Source organism: Schistocerca gregaria, chromosome 4 (assembly GCF_023897955.1).
Source record: "Schistocerca gregaria isolate iqSchGreg1 chromosome 4, iqSchGreg1.2, whole genome shotgun sequence".
Lineage (NCBI taxonomy): Eukaryota > Metazoa > Arthropoda > Insecta > Orthoptera > Acrididae > Schistocerca > Schistocerca gregaria.
The window spans coordinates 224,308,665-224,326,895 of NC_064923.1; the positions used below are offsets into that span (position 1 = coordinate 224,308,665).

An 18,231-nucleotide genomic window follows, 5' to 3' on the forward strand; every position below is an offset into this window, starting at 1 on the left:
CATTGATAAAGGTCGGATTGTAGCCTAACACGATTGCGGTTTATCGTATCGCGACATTGCTGCTCGTGTTGGTCGAGATCCAACCACTGTTGGCAGAATATGGAATCGGTGGGTTCCGGAGAGTAAGACGGAATGCCACGCTGGATCCCAACGGCCTCGTATTACTAGCAGCCGAGATAGCAGGCATCTTATCCGCATGGCTGTAACGGATCGTGCAGACACGTCTCGATCCCTGAGTCAACAGAGGGAGACGTTTGCAAGACAACAACAATCTTCACTAACAATTTGACGACGTTTGCAGCAGCATGGGCTATCAGCTCGGAGATCATGGCTGTGAGTGATTTCCCTAAATCGTTTCAGGCAAATGCCGGGATGGTTCCTCTGAAAGTTCACGGCCGATTTCCTTCCCAATCCTTCCCTAACCCGCGCTTGCGCTCCATCTCTAATGACTTCGTTGTCGACGGGACGTTAAACACTAACCACCACCACCATGGCTGTGGTTAACCCTTACACTGCATCACAGAGAGGAGCGCCTGCGATGATGTACTCAGCGACGAACCTGGGTGCACGAATGGCAAAACGTCATTTTTCCGGACGAATCCATGTTCTGTTTACAGCATCATGATGGTCGCAGCCGTGTTTGGCAACATCGCGGTGAATGCACATTGGAAGCGTGTATTCGTCATCGCCATAATGGCGTACCACCCGGCGTGATGGTATGGGGTGCCATTGGTTACACGTCTCGGTCACCTCTTGTTCGCATTGACTGCACTTTCAACGGTGGACGTTACTTTTCAGATGTGTTACGACCCGTTGCTCTACCCTTCATTCGATCCCTTCGAAACATTTCATCAGGATAATGCACGACCGCATGTTGCAGGTCCTGTACTGGCCTTTCTGGATACAGAAAATGTTCGAGTGCTGCCCTGGTCAGCACATTCTCCAGATCTCTCACCAATTGGGAACGTCTGGTCAATAGTGGCTGAGCAACTGGCTCCTCACAATACGCCAGTCACTACTCTCGATGAACTGTGGGATCGCGTTGAAGCTGTATGGGCAGCCTGTACACGCCATCCAAGCTCTGTTTGACTCAATGCCCAGGCGTATCAAGGCCGTTATTACGGCCAGAGGTGTTTGTTCTGGGTACTGATGTCTCAGGATCTATGCACCCAATTGCGTGAAAATGTAATCACATGTCAGTTCAAATATTTGTCCTATGAGTACCCGTTAATCATCTTCATTTCTTCTTGGTGTAGCAGTTTTAATGGCCAGTAGTGTACTATAACCCCGCTGTCTCATAGGCTGTATGTCTATGTTTCATTTTCCAGCGTTGTCGAACATAGAGGAATACATATTTCACAGCGAGCTGAGATGATACTGATTGACAAATGAGATATTTAACAGTCACGTATCAAGCTGTCGGGCCACCATAGTGTCATAACTGCATTTGTCAATGTCTCCGAAAGCGTTAAACTGGCTGAAGATAGACTGCGTCGATCCTTCTTGATACGCAGACTGAAAAACTGGAAATTTAAGGTGTCTTTATCACAGATGACAAGCAATTTGAATCATTTTACACTGTGTTTTCCAGTATAAAGGAGGGAACGTGAAAGTCTCTATAGAGAAACATGACGTCATTTGTACCTCAAGGTTTAGTGTAGGAGTATTACTCATAATAATGGAATATGTTTATGTTTCCACTTTGTGCATGTAGCTGAACGATCTTAAACTACACCTTAGCACTACGCTACACCAGAAAATCGAACCGCTTCTTTTGATTCAATTAACGAAGATGTTCAACTTGTGTATGAAGACCAACAAAACAATGCTTAAGATAAAGTCTGCTGACTCAAAGGCATACCCAAAGTCCCTCAATAAAACACCAATTAACAACTGACAGAATCATTTCCTTACGTTGTTGTAACTAGTGCAATAAGCCCTTCCAGTTGCTCGTTTCAAGATTTTCTTTTATAGAGCGAACTGATGAGTAGGTGTAACCGTCAATTTACGGTTACTGTAAGCTTGTATATCTATTATTTTACCAAAATGTAGAAGACATATAGGGAGGGATGTGGAGAAAATTATACACTGAAGTGGCAAAGAAACTCGTATTGTCATGCGTATTCAAATATAGAGTTATGTAAACAGGCAGAATAAGGCGCTGCGGTCGGCAACGCCATTGTAAGACAAGTGTCTGGCTCAGTTGTTATATCGGTTACTGCTGCTACAATGGCAGGTTAGCAAGATTTAAGTGACTTTTAACGTGGTGTTACTGTCGGCGCACGAGCGATGGGACACAGAATTTACGAGGAAACGAGAGATAGAGATTTTCCGGTACGACCATATCACGAATATAGCGTGAATATGAGGAATCCGGTGTAATATCAAACCTCCGATATCGTAGCAGCCGGAAAAAGATCCTACAACAACGGGACAACTAAAGACAATCTTCCACAAATTTCTGCAGATTTCAATGCTGGGCCATCGACAAGTGTCAACGAAACATCACCGATATAGGCTTTCGGAGCCGAAGGCCCACTCGTGTACCCTTGATGACTGCTCGACACAAAACTTTGCACCTCGCCTGGGCCCGTCGACACCGACATTGGACTGTTGATGACTGGAAACATATTGCCTGGTCGGACGAGTCTCGCTTCAAATTGTATCGAGAATATGGGAGTGTACTGGTATGGAGACCACCTCATGAATCCATGGACACAGCACGTCTGCAGGTGATTGTTCAAGCTGATGGATGCTCTGTTATGGTGTGAGATGTGTGCAGTTGAAGTGATATGGGACCCCTCAAACGTCTAGATACGACCCTGACAGGTGACACGTACGTAAGCATTCTGTCTAACCAGCTGCATCCATTCATGTCCATTGTGCATTCCGGTGGACTTGGGAAATTCCAGCAGGACAATTCGGCATCCCACACGTCCAGAATTGCTCCAGAGTGGCTCCAGAAACACTCTTCTGAGTTTAAACACTTCCTTTGGCCACCAAACTAAAAAAATGGTTCAAATGGCTCTGAGCACTACGGGACTTAACATCTTTGGTCATCAGTCCCCTAGAACGTAGAACTACTTAAACCTAACTAACCTAAGGACATCACACACATCCATGCCCAAGGCAGGATTCGAACCTGCGACCGTAGCAGTCGCCCGGTTCCGGACTGAGCGCCTAGAACCGCTAGACCACCGCGGCCGCGCCACCAAACTCCCCAGACATTAACATTATTGAGCATAACTGTGATGCTTTGTAACGTGCTGTTCAGAAGAGATCTTCACCCCCTCGTACTGCTACGGATTTAAGGGCAGCTCTGCAGGATTCATGGTGTCAGTTCCCTCCAGCACAACTTTTAGTCGGGTCCATGCCGCGTCGTGTTGCGGCACTTCTGCATGCTCTCTGGGGCTCTACACGATATTAGGCAGGTGCACCAGTTTCTTCGGTTCTTAAAGGTGTTTGTATGATGGTATTGCTGCAATGACAATATTGTCGTAGATTGGCAAATTTCAGTTTACAATTGGAACTACATTTCATTTTAAAGAGAAAACAGGCACTGTATTACTTTTGAATCTGAGGGTGTGATCTGATTTAGCAGTCTTTCAAGAATTTCAGCATTGTTTACACCTCACTTTGTTGCAGGATTTCGATATGTGTTATGTATTAGCAGAAGGAAAAAATAAATATCCTGTGCAGTTGTAGCTGTCGTCGTAAGCTTGATGTAGAGAAATTGAAGTTCAATAAAGTGCTGGATTTTGAAATACGCGGCACTGACGTATTTATGGAATATATTCTTGTGTACTACGTATTACTCCGTGGCACTTGTGACACAGCTCCCGATCAGTAATTGGCTGATACGAAACAATTCAAGGCTTATTCACATGAAAGCAAATGATCAAACCTAATATCGTGCTCACGCATTTTTTCACCAGTCACCCATCGGATTGTTTCTATCGCACGGGGGAACACTGTTTTAGTTCATCGACGCATAAAAGCGGAGTGCACAGTTTGCAGCTTATTCTTTTCTTTCTGCAGTTCAAACGATACAGTGCACAGGTTGTTTATTTTTATTTGCGAGTAAGCCCATTATGACTACGCAAAGTACTTAGAGTTAGTCAGTGCCTTCTTTGGTGAAATGTTTCTTTCGTTCTCTTCCTGTGTGCTCCCTTTCTCTCTTCAGACCAAGTCTTTTACTTTGGATTTTCCTCTCGCTAACTTGTCACGTGTGAATTCTGGGCCTGAAGATTTTATCGTCTGGCTGTCTTCTGGAGTAATTCTTGGCAATTGTAGATCAGTTTTAATCTCGCCAACCCACTTCATCCCGTTTTCGCTTTACTTCTACTGTAAAAACAAAATAGACCATTGCCGGCCGATGTGGCCGAGCGGTTCGTTCCTTCCTCGAGCATGGATATGTGTGATGTCCTTAGGTTAGTTAGGTTTAAGTAGTTCTAAGTCTATGGGACGTCGACCTCAGGTGTTAAGTCTCATAGTGCTTAGGGCCATTTGAACCATTTGAAAATAGGCTATTTGTAAGTTAGTCTGGGTTCATTTTTGTGATCTTAGCCTGCGTTTCAAATGTCTCTATGGATATTTGTGTTTTTTTTTCTAACGGCTTCTCAGTGGGTATGTTTCGTCTATAAGTCTTGGAAATAGAATTTTTCTTACGATTGTTCGTTCTTTTTCCTCACTGTTTTCAATGTCTGTTTCCCCTTTTAGGGTAAGTGTTTTTAATCCATAGAGGCATTCTGAATTAATTTCTGTTTTGTAATGTGTTAATTTTGTGCCTGAAGATACAGCTCTTGTTGTAGATGTTTTAGCTGAGTCGATATGCAGGTTTCATCTTTTGTCAGATTACTATTGTTTCAGTTTCATTTTCTTAATGGCTGCACTGAGATATTTAAAATGTGGAAGCCTTATCACTTGCCTAAAGCATCATTCGACGGCAGCAAGGGTCCATTTGCTCTCCCTGCTATTCATGCGCTAATAGTCTTTCCTCGTATGTCATAACGTGGCGAATTAATTACTCCCTTCTCCCCGTTCTCCTCTTTCCTTATCCATTCTCTCTCGCAGCAAAATTCTCTAATAGTACCCGTAATCGAAACAGGATTTGCTGTGTACCAATAACGCACGCTCTAACGCGCACTAGCGACTTAACCCCAGAGGTTCACTAGTCATAAAAGAGTGCAGGTATTCCAGCCAAATTATGTAGAACATTTCAGTTTTTGGGTTATTTAAACATGGTTAGCTTGTGTGTGGCTGGCCTTTTACTGATTATCAAACAGCACAGCAGCTGAAATTTAATTAAAACTAACATAATAGTCTTCGCAATTTCCCATGTTACTACTGAAGCGCACTTAAATTTAACTTGAAAGTTGACACGTCGGTCTACTACACTACGCTTTTTACTGGTTCTTAATGAAACATTCATTTATAGTGGAATGAATATCCAGAAGTAAAGTGATCATACGATCTACTACCAGATTCGTTTTTTGCTATATTTTCTCTTCAGATTTGAATCACGTCGATAGCTAAAATTTTGGCTTTGACTGTGGTATCATTGAAAGAATTTATTCGTAAATTCAGTTTTTTCCCCAATTTCTTCAAAAATTATGTTACTGAATCCATAATCTCCAGATGGATAAAATATATCAAGACAGTAGAAAGGTAATATCTACATTGTTTGTTTCTTAGTTTAGAACCTTCATACTAAAAGGAAAATTAGTTTAATATAGCACCTACAGTATTTCATCTGTTGTTTCAGATGGTTATAGCGACGGTGGCATGGTTTGCCACCACCTCAAACGCACAGTTTGGAGGAGGTAAACGACCTCTAGACCCCGGATTTAGCAAGCCTGCCAAAGATCCAAACTATGACAGACCAGCCAGTGTAGGAGATCCAGGTTTCACCAGGCCTGTCAAGGACCCAGAATACAACAGACCAGCCAGTATTGGGGACCCAGGTTTCACCAGGCCTGTCAAAGATCCAAACTATGACAGACCAGCCAGTGTAGGAGATCCAGGCTTCACAAGGCCTATCAAGGACCCAGAATACAACAGACCAGCCAATGTAGGGGATCCAGGATTCACCAGGCCAATCAAGGACCCAGGATACAACAGACCAGCCAATGTAGGGGACCCAGGCTTCACCAGGCCAATCAAGGACCCAGAATACAACAGACCAGCCAGTGAAGGAGACCCAGGCTTCACCAGACCTGGAAATGTAAACTCTGGACTCTTGCGACCAATTGGTCAATGATCTGGCAGGAAAAAATTAGCTCATCATTGACTTTCTTCGCCTGCCTGCGACTAAACAATGCATATTATGTTAATTGACTGTAACTTTCATTATGTACAATAACATAATAAATATTTTGCAAAATCACTTACTCCGACTGTTTGTTTCACTGTGGTTACTTTAATCAAACTAGAAGCTCAAAAAGATAGATCACACTCCAATCTCATAGCAGCCATACTATCTTTTATAATTAAATGCAACAATACTACAAAACCCTCTTATCAAATTATTATACTTTCTCCCTTCTCCCTTTTCCTTTCCTCACTCTATACACGCATTCTACTTTAGTGCTAATATAAACTATTTGAAAGGCATCCTGATGGAAGAAATGTGGAATCTCTCCATAAAATATGGTTGAAAGCTACCAGTCCCGCAATAGTCCTGATGGAAGAAATGTGGAATCTCTCCATAAAATATGCTTGAAAGCTACCAGTCCCGCAATAGTAGTAATGAAAACACACTGAACTCAGGACAAATCGATCCCATTATGTGTTATACCTCAGTGTTAACAGCTCTGAACATAGTTTGTTCATACATAATGTAAAATACTGTTTACTGTCAGACTGGATAGTACTTTTACTTTTCTTCGTTGACAGTTTTAGTAAAGGATAGCAATCATCAGATATATGTTACATCAGTCACATTGTAAGTCGTCAGTTTTTCATGTTATATGCGTTTAATCACTGAATTCATCGTGTCATGTGTTATACAAAAGTCATAATACAATACTCATTACCAAACACAATGGAATTTCTAGTTTCCTGTTTAATTTCTTGTTGACAAGTTACAGTATCTGCAAAAGTTTTCCACGACGGTTTCTGTTACCTGAAAGGTTACTTGATTATTATGCTGTAATAAAGTAATGCCTCCTTGTTTGCTGGAATAACCTTTTTATTTTTTATATACAATTGCTAATTATTTGTCACAGAATTTTGTTAGCACTTTTTAAGCACGGACACCTATGTAGTGACCCATTAACTAAGCAGATACGAGAACAAAGAAAATGTGAATATAAAATCTTGGATCCCTAGAAACGTAGTTTAGGTAAGCCGTAGGCTACACATCTAATATTCGTACTAGCTTAATAGATTTTGCTAGGAGTCTGTTGTAATTCTGGGGTTAATAAATGATGCCACAAGAAAATTGCTTTTTATTAAAAAAAGTGAAGCACAGTAATAAAGTGTTGTAGCAATTAACAAAATACTGACGAAATAGTAGATAAAGTGACTTCTTTTTGAGACTACAAGTACTTAGGTCCCCCGAACTGTTCCATAGTTGAATACTTGCAACCTCTGAAATTACTCGTTTTCGAGTAATTGGCTGTCTTCTCATGCTCTCTCTTCCTCACACACACACACACATATATATATATATATATATTAAAGATTCCAAGACTTACCAAGCGGGAAAGCGCCGATAGATAGGCACAACTAATAAAACAGACACACAGAATTTCGAGCTTTCGCAACCGGCGGCTGCTTCGTCAGGAAAGAGGGCAGGAAAAGGAAAGATGAAAGGATGTGGGTTTTAAGGGAGAGGGTAAGGAGTCATTCCAATCCCGGGAGCGGAAAGACTTACCTTAGGGGGAAAAAAGGATAGGTACATACTCGCACACACACACACACACACACACACACACACACATATCCATCCATACATACACAGACACAAGCAGACATATTTAAAGGCAGTCTCTTTGCCTTTAAATATGTCTGCTTGTGTCTGTGTATGTATGGATGGATATATATATATATGTGTGTGTGTGTGTGTGTGTGTGTGTGTGTGTGTGTGTGTGTGTGTGTGTGCGAATATATACCTATCCTTTTTTCCCCCTAAGGTAAGTCTTTCCGCTCCTGGGATTGGAATGACTCCTTACCCTCTCCCTTAAAACCCACATCCTTTCATCTTTCCATTTCCTTCCCTCTTACCTGACGAAGCAGCCGCCGGTTGCGAAAGCTCGAAATTCTGTGTGTGTGTTTGTGTTTTATTCATTGTGCCTATCTACCGGCGCTTTCCCGCTTGGTAAGTCTGTATCATGACGAATTACCAACTATTCAGCTGCATAAGGGAACTAAAGTAATTTTTCGGCGTTCTGCTGACCAAGTGTCACGAGTCGCTGCAAAGCTGTTTCGTTCAACAGTGGACCACTCTATACAGCGATAATCGAAAATACGATATAGCAATAACGAACACACATCTCTTTCTCAATTTTCTCCACCCAAGGACTGGGTGTTGTGCTGTCATCATCATCATCATCATCTTATCATCATCATCGACTGCACGTCGACGACGTGGTGTCAAATTGAAAGACCGGCACCTGGTGAACGGTCTGCCGACGGGGGACCCTAGCCATACGATTAAATAAATAAATCTATTTCTCACATTGAAATGGTGATTGCGTTCATCTCCGCCTCATATGGGTCCAACACCGAAAACGACTCAGCTGGTGTAACCAGTGTTTCAACTGGTCAGTGAGAACTGGTTAAAGTGCTGTTAAAGTGCTGTTTACTCCATTACAGGGACAGACGTTTATAACCCTCAGCATTCAACAGAGCCGTGCTGTCGTGATCCTGTGCCCTTTGCAGAACTGCCAAGGCCGCACCTCCTCCTCCCCCTCCACCCTCAGAGAAACGTCTATTGGAATTTTTCTACATACCTTTAGGAAATTTTGTGATTTGTAGAGCACGTTTAATAAAAATTAAGAATTATTTGAAAATATTACCTAAATGAGCTGTGCGGATTAAAAGATACAGATAGCCACGTCATTGGTGCAACCACAGCGAAGGAGTATCTGTGAAGAGTCAGCACTAATTCTTGGTTCCCGAAGCGGGGCAGCAGCCTTTTCAGTAGTTACCGGGGCAACAATCAAAATGATTGCTCTGACCTTGCAACATCAGCCAACATTGTCTTGCTGTAATGCGAAAGGCTGAAAGCAAGGCAAAACTATGGACCTGACTTTATTCTCCCAAGGACAGGCTGCTGCACTTACTGTTAAATGTTGATGGCATCCTCTCGCGCAAAGTATTCTAGAGGTAGTGATTTCTCATTTGGATCTCTGGACTGGGACTCTTCAGGAGGATGTCGTCCTCAGGAAAAGCCAAGGGTCGCGCGGGGTTAGCCGAGCGGTCTAGGCGCTGCAGTCACGGACTGTGCGGCTGGTCCCGGCGGAGGTTCGAGTCCTCCCTCGGACATGGGTGTGTGTGTGTTTGTCCTTAGGATAATTTAGGTAAACTAGTGTGTAAGCTTAGGGACTGATGACCTTAGCAGTTATGTCCCATAAGATTTCACACACATTTGAACATTTTCTGAAAAGCCAAGAAATTCGATGGGTCGGAACGTAGGATATTACCTCTCTTAATAAGGCAGGTAGGTTAGAGGATTTAAAAAGGAGAACGGGAGGTTGAAGCTAGGTATAGTAAGAGTAAAGTGCAGCAGCTGGAACATCAAGTTCTTCTGGTCATTTTAGTACAAAGATATCAACACAAAATCGGACAGGAGTCTCAAGCAGGTGTAAAAATAAATAAGAAAACAGAAGTGCCGATTAGCTACTACGAACAGCATACCGAATGCATTATCGTAGCCAAGACAGTCACAAAGCCAACATACACCACAGAAGTACAAGTTTATATGGGTGCTAGTTCTGCAGATGATGAAGAAAGTTACAGAACGTACGATGAGACAAAGGAAATTGCTCAGCTAGTTGTGATAAGTGGCTGGAATTCGGTAGTAGAAAAGGAATAGATGGAAGAATAGTAGGAGAACATGGACCATCGACTGTGGGAGGGGGAGGAGGGGGGGGGGAGGGGGATGAAAGAGGAAGCTGCCTTTAGAATTCTGCACAGAGCATAAATGGATCCACACTAACGTTTAAGAATTATGTAAAACGTCGTGTAAGTGGAGGACACTTGAGGACATCGAGACGTTTCAGAAATACACTACTGGCCATTAAAATTGCTACACCAAGAAGAAATGCACATGACAAACGGGTATTCATTGGATAAATATATTATACTTGAACTGAAATGTGATTAAATTTTCACGCAATTTGGGTGTATAGATCCTGATAAATAAGTACCCAGAACAACCACCTCTGGCCGTAATAACGGCCTTGATAAGCCTGGTCATTGCTTGAAACAGAGCTTGGATGGCTTGTACCGGTACAGCTGCCCATGCAGCTTCAACACGATACAACAGTTCATCAGGAGTAGTGACTGGCGTATTGTGACGAGCCAGTTGCTCGACCACCATTGAACAGACGCTTTCAATTGGTGAGAGATCTGGAGAATGTGCTGGCCAGGGCAGCAGTCAAACATTTTCTGTATCCAGGACCTGCAACACGCGGTCGTGCACTATCCTGCTGAAATGTAGGGTTTCGCAAGGATCGAATGAAGGGTAGAGCCACGGGTCGTAACACATCTGAAATGTAACGTCCACTGTTCAAAGTGCCGTCAATGCGAACAAAAGGTGACTGGGACGTGTAACCAATGGCACCCCATACCATCACGCCGGGTGATACGCCAGTATGGCGATGACGAATACACGCTTCCAATGTGCGTTCACCGGGATGTTGCCAAACACGGATGCGACCATCATGATGCTGTAAACAGAACCTGGATTCGTCCGGAAAAATGACGTTTTGCCGTTCGTGCACCCAGGTTCGTCGTTGAGTACATCATCGCAGGCGCTCCTCTTTGTGATGCAGCGTCAAGGGACTTTCTGGGGACTCCAACCATAACTTATCGGTTATGAACTGCATTGCAAAATTGAGGAATTTTGAGGAAGGTGAGAAATTAAAGAGATGGAACCTGGCTAAGTCGAAAGAACCACAGGTTGTTAAGGGTATCAGAAGGAGCATTAGACAACGTTTGACAGAAATAGGGGAAAGGAAGACCACAGAAAACGGCTGGGTAACTTTGAGAGATGAAATAGGGTTCAAATGGTTCAAATAGCTCTGAGCACTATGCGACTTAACGTCTGCGGTCATCAGTCTCCTAGAACGTAGAACTACTTAAACATAACTAAACTAAGGACATCACACACACCCGTGACAAAGGTAGGAGGAGTCGAACCTGTGACCGTAGCGGTCGCGCGGTTCCAGACTGTAGGGCCTAGAACAGCTCGGCCACCCCTGCCGACATGAAATAGCGATGGCATCAAAGAACTACATAGGAGAAAAGACAAGGCAGTAGCAAACTTTGGATTACACATGAGATACTGAATTTAACTGACGAAAGGGGAAAATATGAAAAGCTGGCAAATGAAGCAAAAGGGAATAAAGAGAGTGTAAAAAATGAGATTGAAAGACAATGCCAGAAGATTAAGCGGGAAGGTATAGGGGATAAATGAAAGGCTGTAGAACCACACAAAACTAGACGAGAGATAGATGCTGCCTACAGGAAAATTGGAGAAAACAGAAGCCACATTATGAATCTCATGAGCTCAGATAGCAAACCAGTGCTATGCAAAGAAGGGAAAGCTGAAAAATGAGAAGATATATAGGGACTCTACAAGGGAAATGAACTTTAAGACACGGCTGGTCCCGGCGGAGGTTAGAGTCCTCCCACGGGCATGGGTATGTGTGTTTGTCCTTAGGATAATATAGATTAAGTAGTGTGTAAGCTTAGGGACTGATGACCTTAGCAGTTAAGTCCCATTAGACTTCACACATTCGAAAATTTTTCAACTTTAAGACAATATCATACAAGGGGAGAACAGAGTTTCCGTTTGAAGGCGTTACTGTAGTGTGTATGCAACGTAGCGCGACTACGATGGGGGTTCATTTGCACCAACATGTAAGCAAAGGGATCAGTGTGGTATTCAGTTCTTTCCAAGGTGCTTGCGATAAATACGAAAACGTGAACTACGATGACATTATTACCAAATATGTCCAATCAGGACCAACGTTATGTTATTCTTTTCTTAGCTGCCGAAGGACAAACACTGGTAGACAACTATCGGATGATGAAGAATGTGTATGGGGGAGGGGGTGGGGCAGCATGGCTGCCGAAAACCGCCAAGGTGGGATGGTGAGTGACAACGGGTGCTGCTGCTCCCATTCTAACTCACTGCCCCACATCGCAAATGTCGTAACGCGTAAGTTAGGCCAACTGAAGTGTGAGATACACGAACACCATCGCTATAGTCCTGATCTCTCCCCATGCGATAATCACGCCTTTGGCTCCTTAAAAAGGCCTTGATAGGTCGATAATTCCTGTTTGACGAGGATGTGCAACAGGCAGTTACGGACTTCTTCACGCAGCAGTACACCCTGTTTTACCTAACGCCTATTCTTGAGAAAGCCACCCAAAATTATTCTACCTGAGACTCGGACTTCAGACATGTGTGTTTGTAGTTATCAGTTTTCAATTTTTCAGTGGAGGTTTTGTCTTATAAAGTTGCGGGCCATTTATTTGACGGTTCCATAAGTTTCAGGGAGTGAAGAGGTGAAATGGAAGGAGAATATGTTTTTAAAGTTTTTCAAAGATCTGAATTATTATTTCTGCTTTGATGACAGAGACTCATAAGGTTTCGTGAAGGTGAGGGAAGCAAAAGTGTATGTAGAGAATGAAATATCGAATTTAAATGTTGTGAAAACGCGCTAAAATAGTTGGGATCAAGGTAAAAGATAAATGAATGGAGAAAGGATATGGTGTTCACAAGGCATTTTTGAATAGAGCAACTTGCATCCAAAATCAGTGAAGACGACCAACAAGCCGGCCGGGGTGGCAGTCTGGAACCGCGCGACCACTACAGTTGCAGGTTCGAATCCTGCCTCGGGCATGGATGTGTGTGATGTCCTTAGGTTAGTTAGGTTTAAGTAGTTCTAATTTCGAGGGGACTGATGACCTCAGAAGTAATGTCTCATAGTGCTCAGAGCCATTTGAACCAACCACGACCTACAAACGTGTTTTTCAAATTGTAAGTGACGTAAAACGTTTCGGCGACGCAGCAACAAACAGGGAGGTGGAGGTGAAGAGTTATGGATCGGGAATGGTGTTGACGATAACACTGCTTATAAGATGATCAGCAGAGATTCTCTCTACAAATAATAAGTGAAGCTTGAACGCAGGAGCGAGTAGATGTAAGAAAAAAAGGGAGAGAACGTGGGTTTGGATGAAGCAACTGAAGGTGCTGGACTGTTCTGATGCTATTTGAATTGTATGAACTCTTTTACATAGCTTCTTGAGTTTCCCATAACTTTGACTTGCAATACTTCAAGCACACTTTAATCCGGAGCAACTAGTAATAGGGAGCTAGCAATCTGAGTGCTACTTAACCCAGCGACTTACTTTATAATGGGCAGAACAGTTTTCCTTAAATATTTTAAAAGTGAAAAATAATGAAAAAATTCCAAACCTTTGGTGAATTTTTACATGTGATACGTACTTCATTCTTTTGGGATTACGGACATAAATAAATAGTAAATGTTGCCCTCATTACATTAGTGATTGTTTTTATTAAACAACACGGAACTATCTCTTGTACAGCGCAGCGAAATCGACTTTTGCAGTAGGAAAAAAAATTAATAATTCCAGTTAAAGTTATAAACAGAATGCGTGAGGACAATTTGAACTACACCATTTTTCATTGTTTCTGCACTATCTAAAAACAGCACATGACGTTTTGTACAAAGCATTTGCCTCTAAGTTGAATAGAAATGAAGAAAACTTGTTTTGTGTAACGCTTCACAAATAGAGAGCTACACTAATCAATCTGTTAAGGCAGATGCCGGGATGTCTCCTTTCGAAAGGAAATGGCTGATTTCCTTCCCCATTCTCCTTCAATACGTTTGTGGTAAGTCTCCAACAATCCCCTCAGCCATGGGACGTTAAATTCTCATTTCCTTTTAGTACCCTGAGTAGCTATTGCTATATCAGGAAGTGACGTAGTCAGGTGCTTCTAGATGGGCACAAATACGAGTATCGAAATCCACGCTGTATGAAGTGTGTTACGCAGCCGTTAAATAATGCATCGCGGAGAATTCTTACAGGTATCATGATCTTCTTTAAGGTTACACTCCGAGGCATTCTACACCCAAGAAAACAGTTTGAATTTTTTAACCTGTTCATCCAATCACACGAAGACAATTCTATGGATGTTGCAAACTGTAATATCTTCCTAAGATTGCCTATCCTCTCCAAGACAGATAATCATTACTTGGTGCCGAATGTGAATTCCGAGAACGGCTTCGTAAACAAAAGAGAGGTGTAGTCATAAAATGAACGAATAATCCTAGTGGAGGCCACTAGAGCATGCGCTAGACCTCTCTCCATCAGATGTTTTCGCGTAATAATTTAAAATAGTAATGTTTCTTTACTCTCATGAGCATGGGTCCATAGCGCATACCTCGAAGACCCCTTTTGTTTACTTGTTATCCTGGATCCAAGTGAAGTTGTTCCATGTGTTACTTGGGCTGTGGTATGTTCCAATGTAGGAAGACAGTTAGCCTTCATGTCCTATAGTAGCCGACGTTCAATTCGAACGTCAGAAGTACGTTTAGCTCTACAGCATCACAGTACTGTCATTGTGCGACGGGCGTTCATTAACTAATGCAACACACTTTTTCTGAAAGTAGGTTGGTTTTATTGGGGATTCCAATACACTATGTTGTTCCCAACTCTTTTGGCTACAAAACTCCATTTTTCAACATAATCTGCGCTCAATACGGTGGCGTTACGTCATCTTTGCTGGAGGGCCTGTATGTACCACCTGATGGTCGACCTCGTTGCCAACATCTTGCTGAATCAATAACATACCCATCATCCATGTACTGCTTCACGCGAAGTGCATACTCCATTGGGTCAAACAGATACAAGTCGGAAGGTGCGAAATCCGGGTTGTAAGAGAGAACACGAGGACCGATCCATTGTTGAGATAATGACAGATGCCTTGCACGCCGACTCACCGTGCTTTTGCTCACTGCCAGGTCTCCGTAGACATCCTGCAAGCGCCTATGAATATCTATGATTCTGTGGTTTACCAACAAAAGAAACTCAATGACAGCTCTTTTGCTTGGAAGGCATCTCCGTTATAAAAGCATTTCGAAGGCTACGTATAGCGCCGTCACCCATCGAAACCTCATGAAACTATAGGGGCTGAAGCGGAAATATTCCACAAAGTCCCAAAATAATTTCTACATTTTTCAACGGGAATTGGCCGAGTAAAAGAATAATGTGTTGGGTTACGTACTGAACGCTCCTCTTACATTCATGGCACTCTTTTATAGTACAGTAAATGCTTTCACACTTCGTTATTTAGAAATATACTGCTCCATTAGCCTCCAGGCCCACGATTTCTGTTACAAACTCAGACAAATCACTTAGTTAATCCAGAAGTGGACAAGATGTGCACAGGCAGTCCCATTGTACATCACGTAACGTTACCTTGGAATGTGAGTGAGCAGTGTACATTTTGTGAGCCGCCATTATATGCTCATAAATTTGGTTGAAGGCCATGGAGGCACTTCGCACTTTGTAACTATTTGGCTACGTATACATGTGCCTCGATATTGACTGAGTGTTCACCTACAATCGAGGTACATTTCCATCAAAGGTTCCTTTCCAAAATAAAATGAGTTACTATATCCACTGAACATTTATACTATATGCAGACAATTGATGTGAATCGGACCTTTGTTATAAATATGTTTAGTTGTTAAACTCCTCCTAACTGTTATAGAGTGAAAGATTGAATTAAATTTTCTCTGCTCCTGTCTGTAGTTTTCACAGTTGAGTTCAGTGGTTGACGCAAAACTCCACATGCGAGCTTGAAGTTGCTTTTGATTTCTCCTCGAAAATGTTGAGCCATTGAAACAACAATAAATGAACGTCCTGCATATCTGATGACTACATAACGTTAGTAAATATCTTCACAGTTTCTCATTTGGATTAGAAAACAGTAGTATCGCAGTGATGTAATGTCTGTTTCGAGCCATGTTTAAGAGCAGAATATAATCGTTTCGCAAGTGTTTCTTCATGCGTTTCTAATAACGTTGCATTATATTTTTGCACAATTAGTGACAATGTAACCGTTATACTAGCAGAGCATACAGCTACAACTTTGCCACGGTGTCACATTCACTCATGGAGCTATTGTGGTTGTCAGCTAGAAAACGTGTAATTTGTTCCTAGAATTTTGTTTAAAACTAAACAGAAACTTTGTTAACATACTTGTGTGCATTAACAAAGACTAACAAATTTTTCTGTCATTCCAGATAATCGCAGAGGTGTTCGCATTCTATGTCATTATAGTGCGTGCACAACATAATGAAGGTGATCGCCACGGAGTTTCAGAGCCAAGCGACTTTGCCACTGGAAGTGATTCGGGCTTTAGACGACACAGTGAAAAAATACATGAAGATTATTACATTTCTAAGCACATCAATCAACAAGATCTCCAGGGAGCAAGTGATGATATAGCTCCCCATTTCATCAACCATATTGTCAAAACTTCGCGCTCCAGTTCATATGGCCCATCTGCAATCTTAGACAGGAGTGCTAGATCGGCTCCTATAGCACCAAATGTACGGCCCCTTCCTGACAATCCCAGTCTGAGAATACCCTCCGACCCTAACCTTCATCCCATAACCTCAAGTCCCATTGGTAGTCGGGTCCCTTCAGACCCAAACTTGAAACCGATACCTTCAGATCCAAATCTTAGGCCTATACCCTCTGACCCTAGCTTGCGTCCCATACCCTCAGACCCCAATGTCCAGCAAATCCCATCAGATCCAAATTTAAAACCTATTCCTTCAGATTCCAATCTTAGACCGATACCCTCTGACCCTAACCTCCGCCCCATACCGTCAGATCCGAATTTAAAACCCATCCCTTCAGATCCTAATCTTAGACCTATAACCTCTGACCCTAATCTTCGTCCAATACCCTCAGATCTCAATGTCCAGCCTCTACCTTCAGATCCAAACTTAAGGCCCATCAGTTGAGATCCTGATGTATGACTAGTTTTTTCATATTCAGATTTAAGATCAGTGGTCCCCTATCCCAGTAACTTACTAATATCTAGATATCCAAATTCAAAGTTAATATCCTTCCTGTGTAATATTATAAATATAACTTTGCCCTCATCGCTCCACATCCCATATTGAGGCCTCTAGCCATAATTCTTACAAAGGACCAATTTCGTTGGCTCCCTGCGCCCATTCTACACCCCAAGCCAGTACACCTGACCATTACACTCTATACCCATGTTCGTCCATAATTTAGTGACTTCACAAACTACTGCGTTCTATGTAGACTATTTTAAACTGTGTGACACTTTTAATATTTTCAGAAATGTTGTGTGATGTACCACATTAATAATTTTAACTTTATGCCGTTTAAACAATGCTTGAGTAAATATTTTATTACACACCTCACCTTTTCCTTGAATACAGTTTAAGGTATTAGTGCAGGCCCGCCAAACAGCGCTCCATGTGTGCGAGTGTTCCGAATGTGCTCCTGCACAGCGCTCTGGGCCCAGCAGTGACGGCGGCTGAGGGGTGAGGAGGAAGAGCAAATAGCAAAATGAAGGCTGCAGCCAGTCGACACTTGAGTAAAACATTCGCCTTCTCAGACACCAATTAGTTTTCTGGCAATACTACTTAAGTAAAATTTCATTTACGTATTACTTTAGCAGTACTACGGCATCTGTGCAGTTGTCTAAAAAATAACAAGTGGAGAAGCCACATCATTCAATGCCTAATCGGAATTCCCTTACTAGACAATCTGTATTGTGACGGTCGCCAGTTGTATTGGTTAATAAAAAAGAAAAAGAGAAGAGAAAAGAAATGATTCGGAAAGAAAAGAAAAGATTGAAAATGTGGTGAGAAATCGTAAATGGAAAGGTTTTTTTTGTTTTTTGTTTTTTTTTTTGTTTTTTTAATCGTTAATGACCGTGAGAAAGGGAAAGAATGAAAAGCAAACCGGACTTCGTGA

At 42.3% G+C, this 18,231-nt stretch overlaps 1 protein-coding gene across 2 annotated transcripts in view; it reads left to right on the forward strand.

The window, feature by feature from the left end:
* The window catches only part of LOC126267568 (uncharacterized), a 28,581-nt gene extending 10,940 nt beyond the window's left edge, over positions 1–17,641 (forward strand). Inside the window, exon 2 of one of the 2 annotated variants that reach the window (XM_049972872.1) lies at positions 5,765–6,385. In XM_049972872.1, coding sequence (XP_049828829.1) covers positions 5,765–6,259 — 495 coding nt within the window. In that variant the 3' untranslated portion in view covers positions 6,260–6,385. Of the gene's footprint in view, positions 1–5,764; positions 6,386–16,511 lie in introns of those variants that run through there. The other variant, XM_049972871.1, reaches the window with a different exon arrangement.
* The last annotated feature ends 590 nt before the right edge of the window (positions 17,642–18,231 follow it).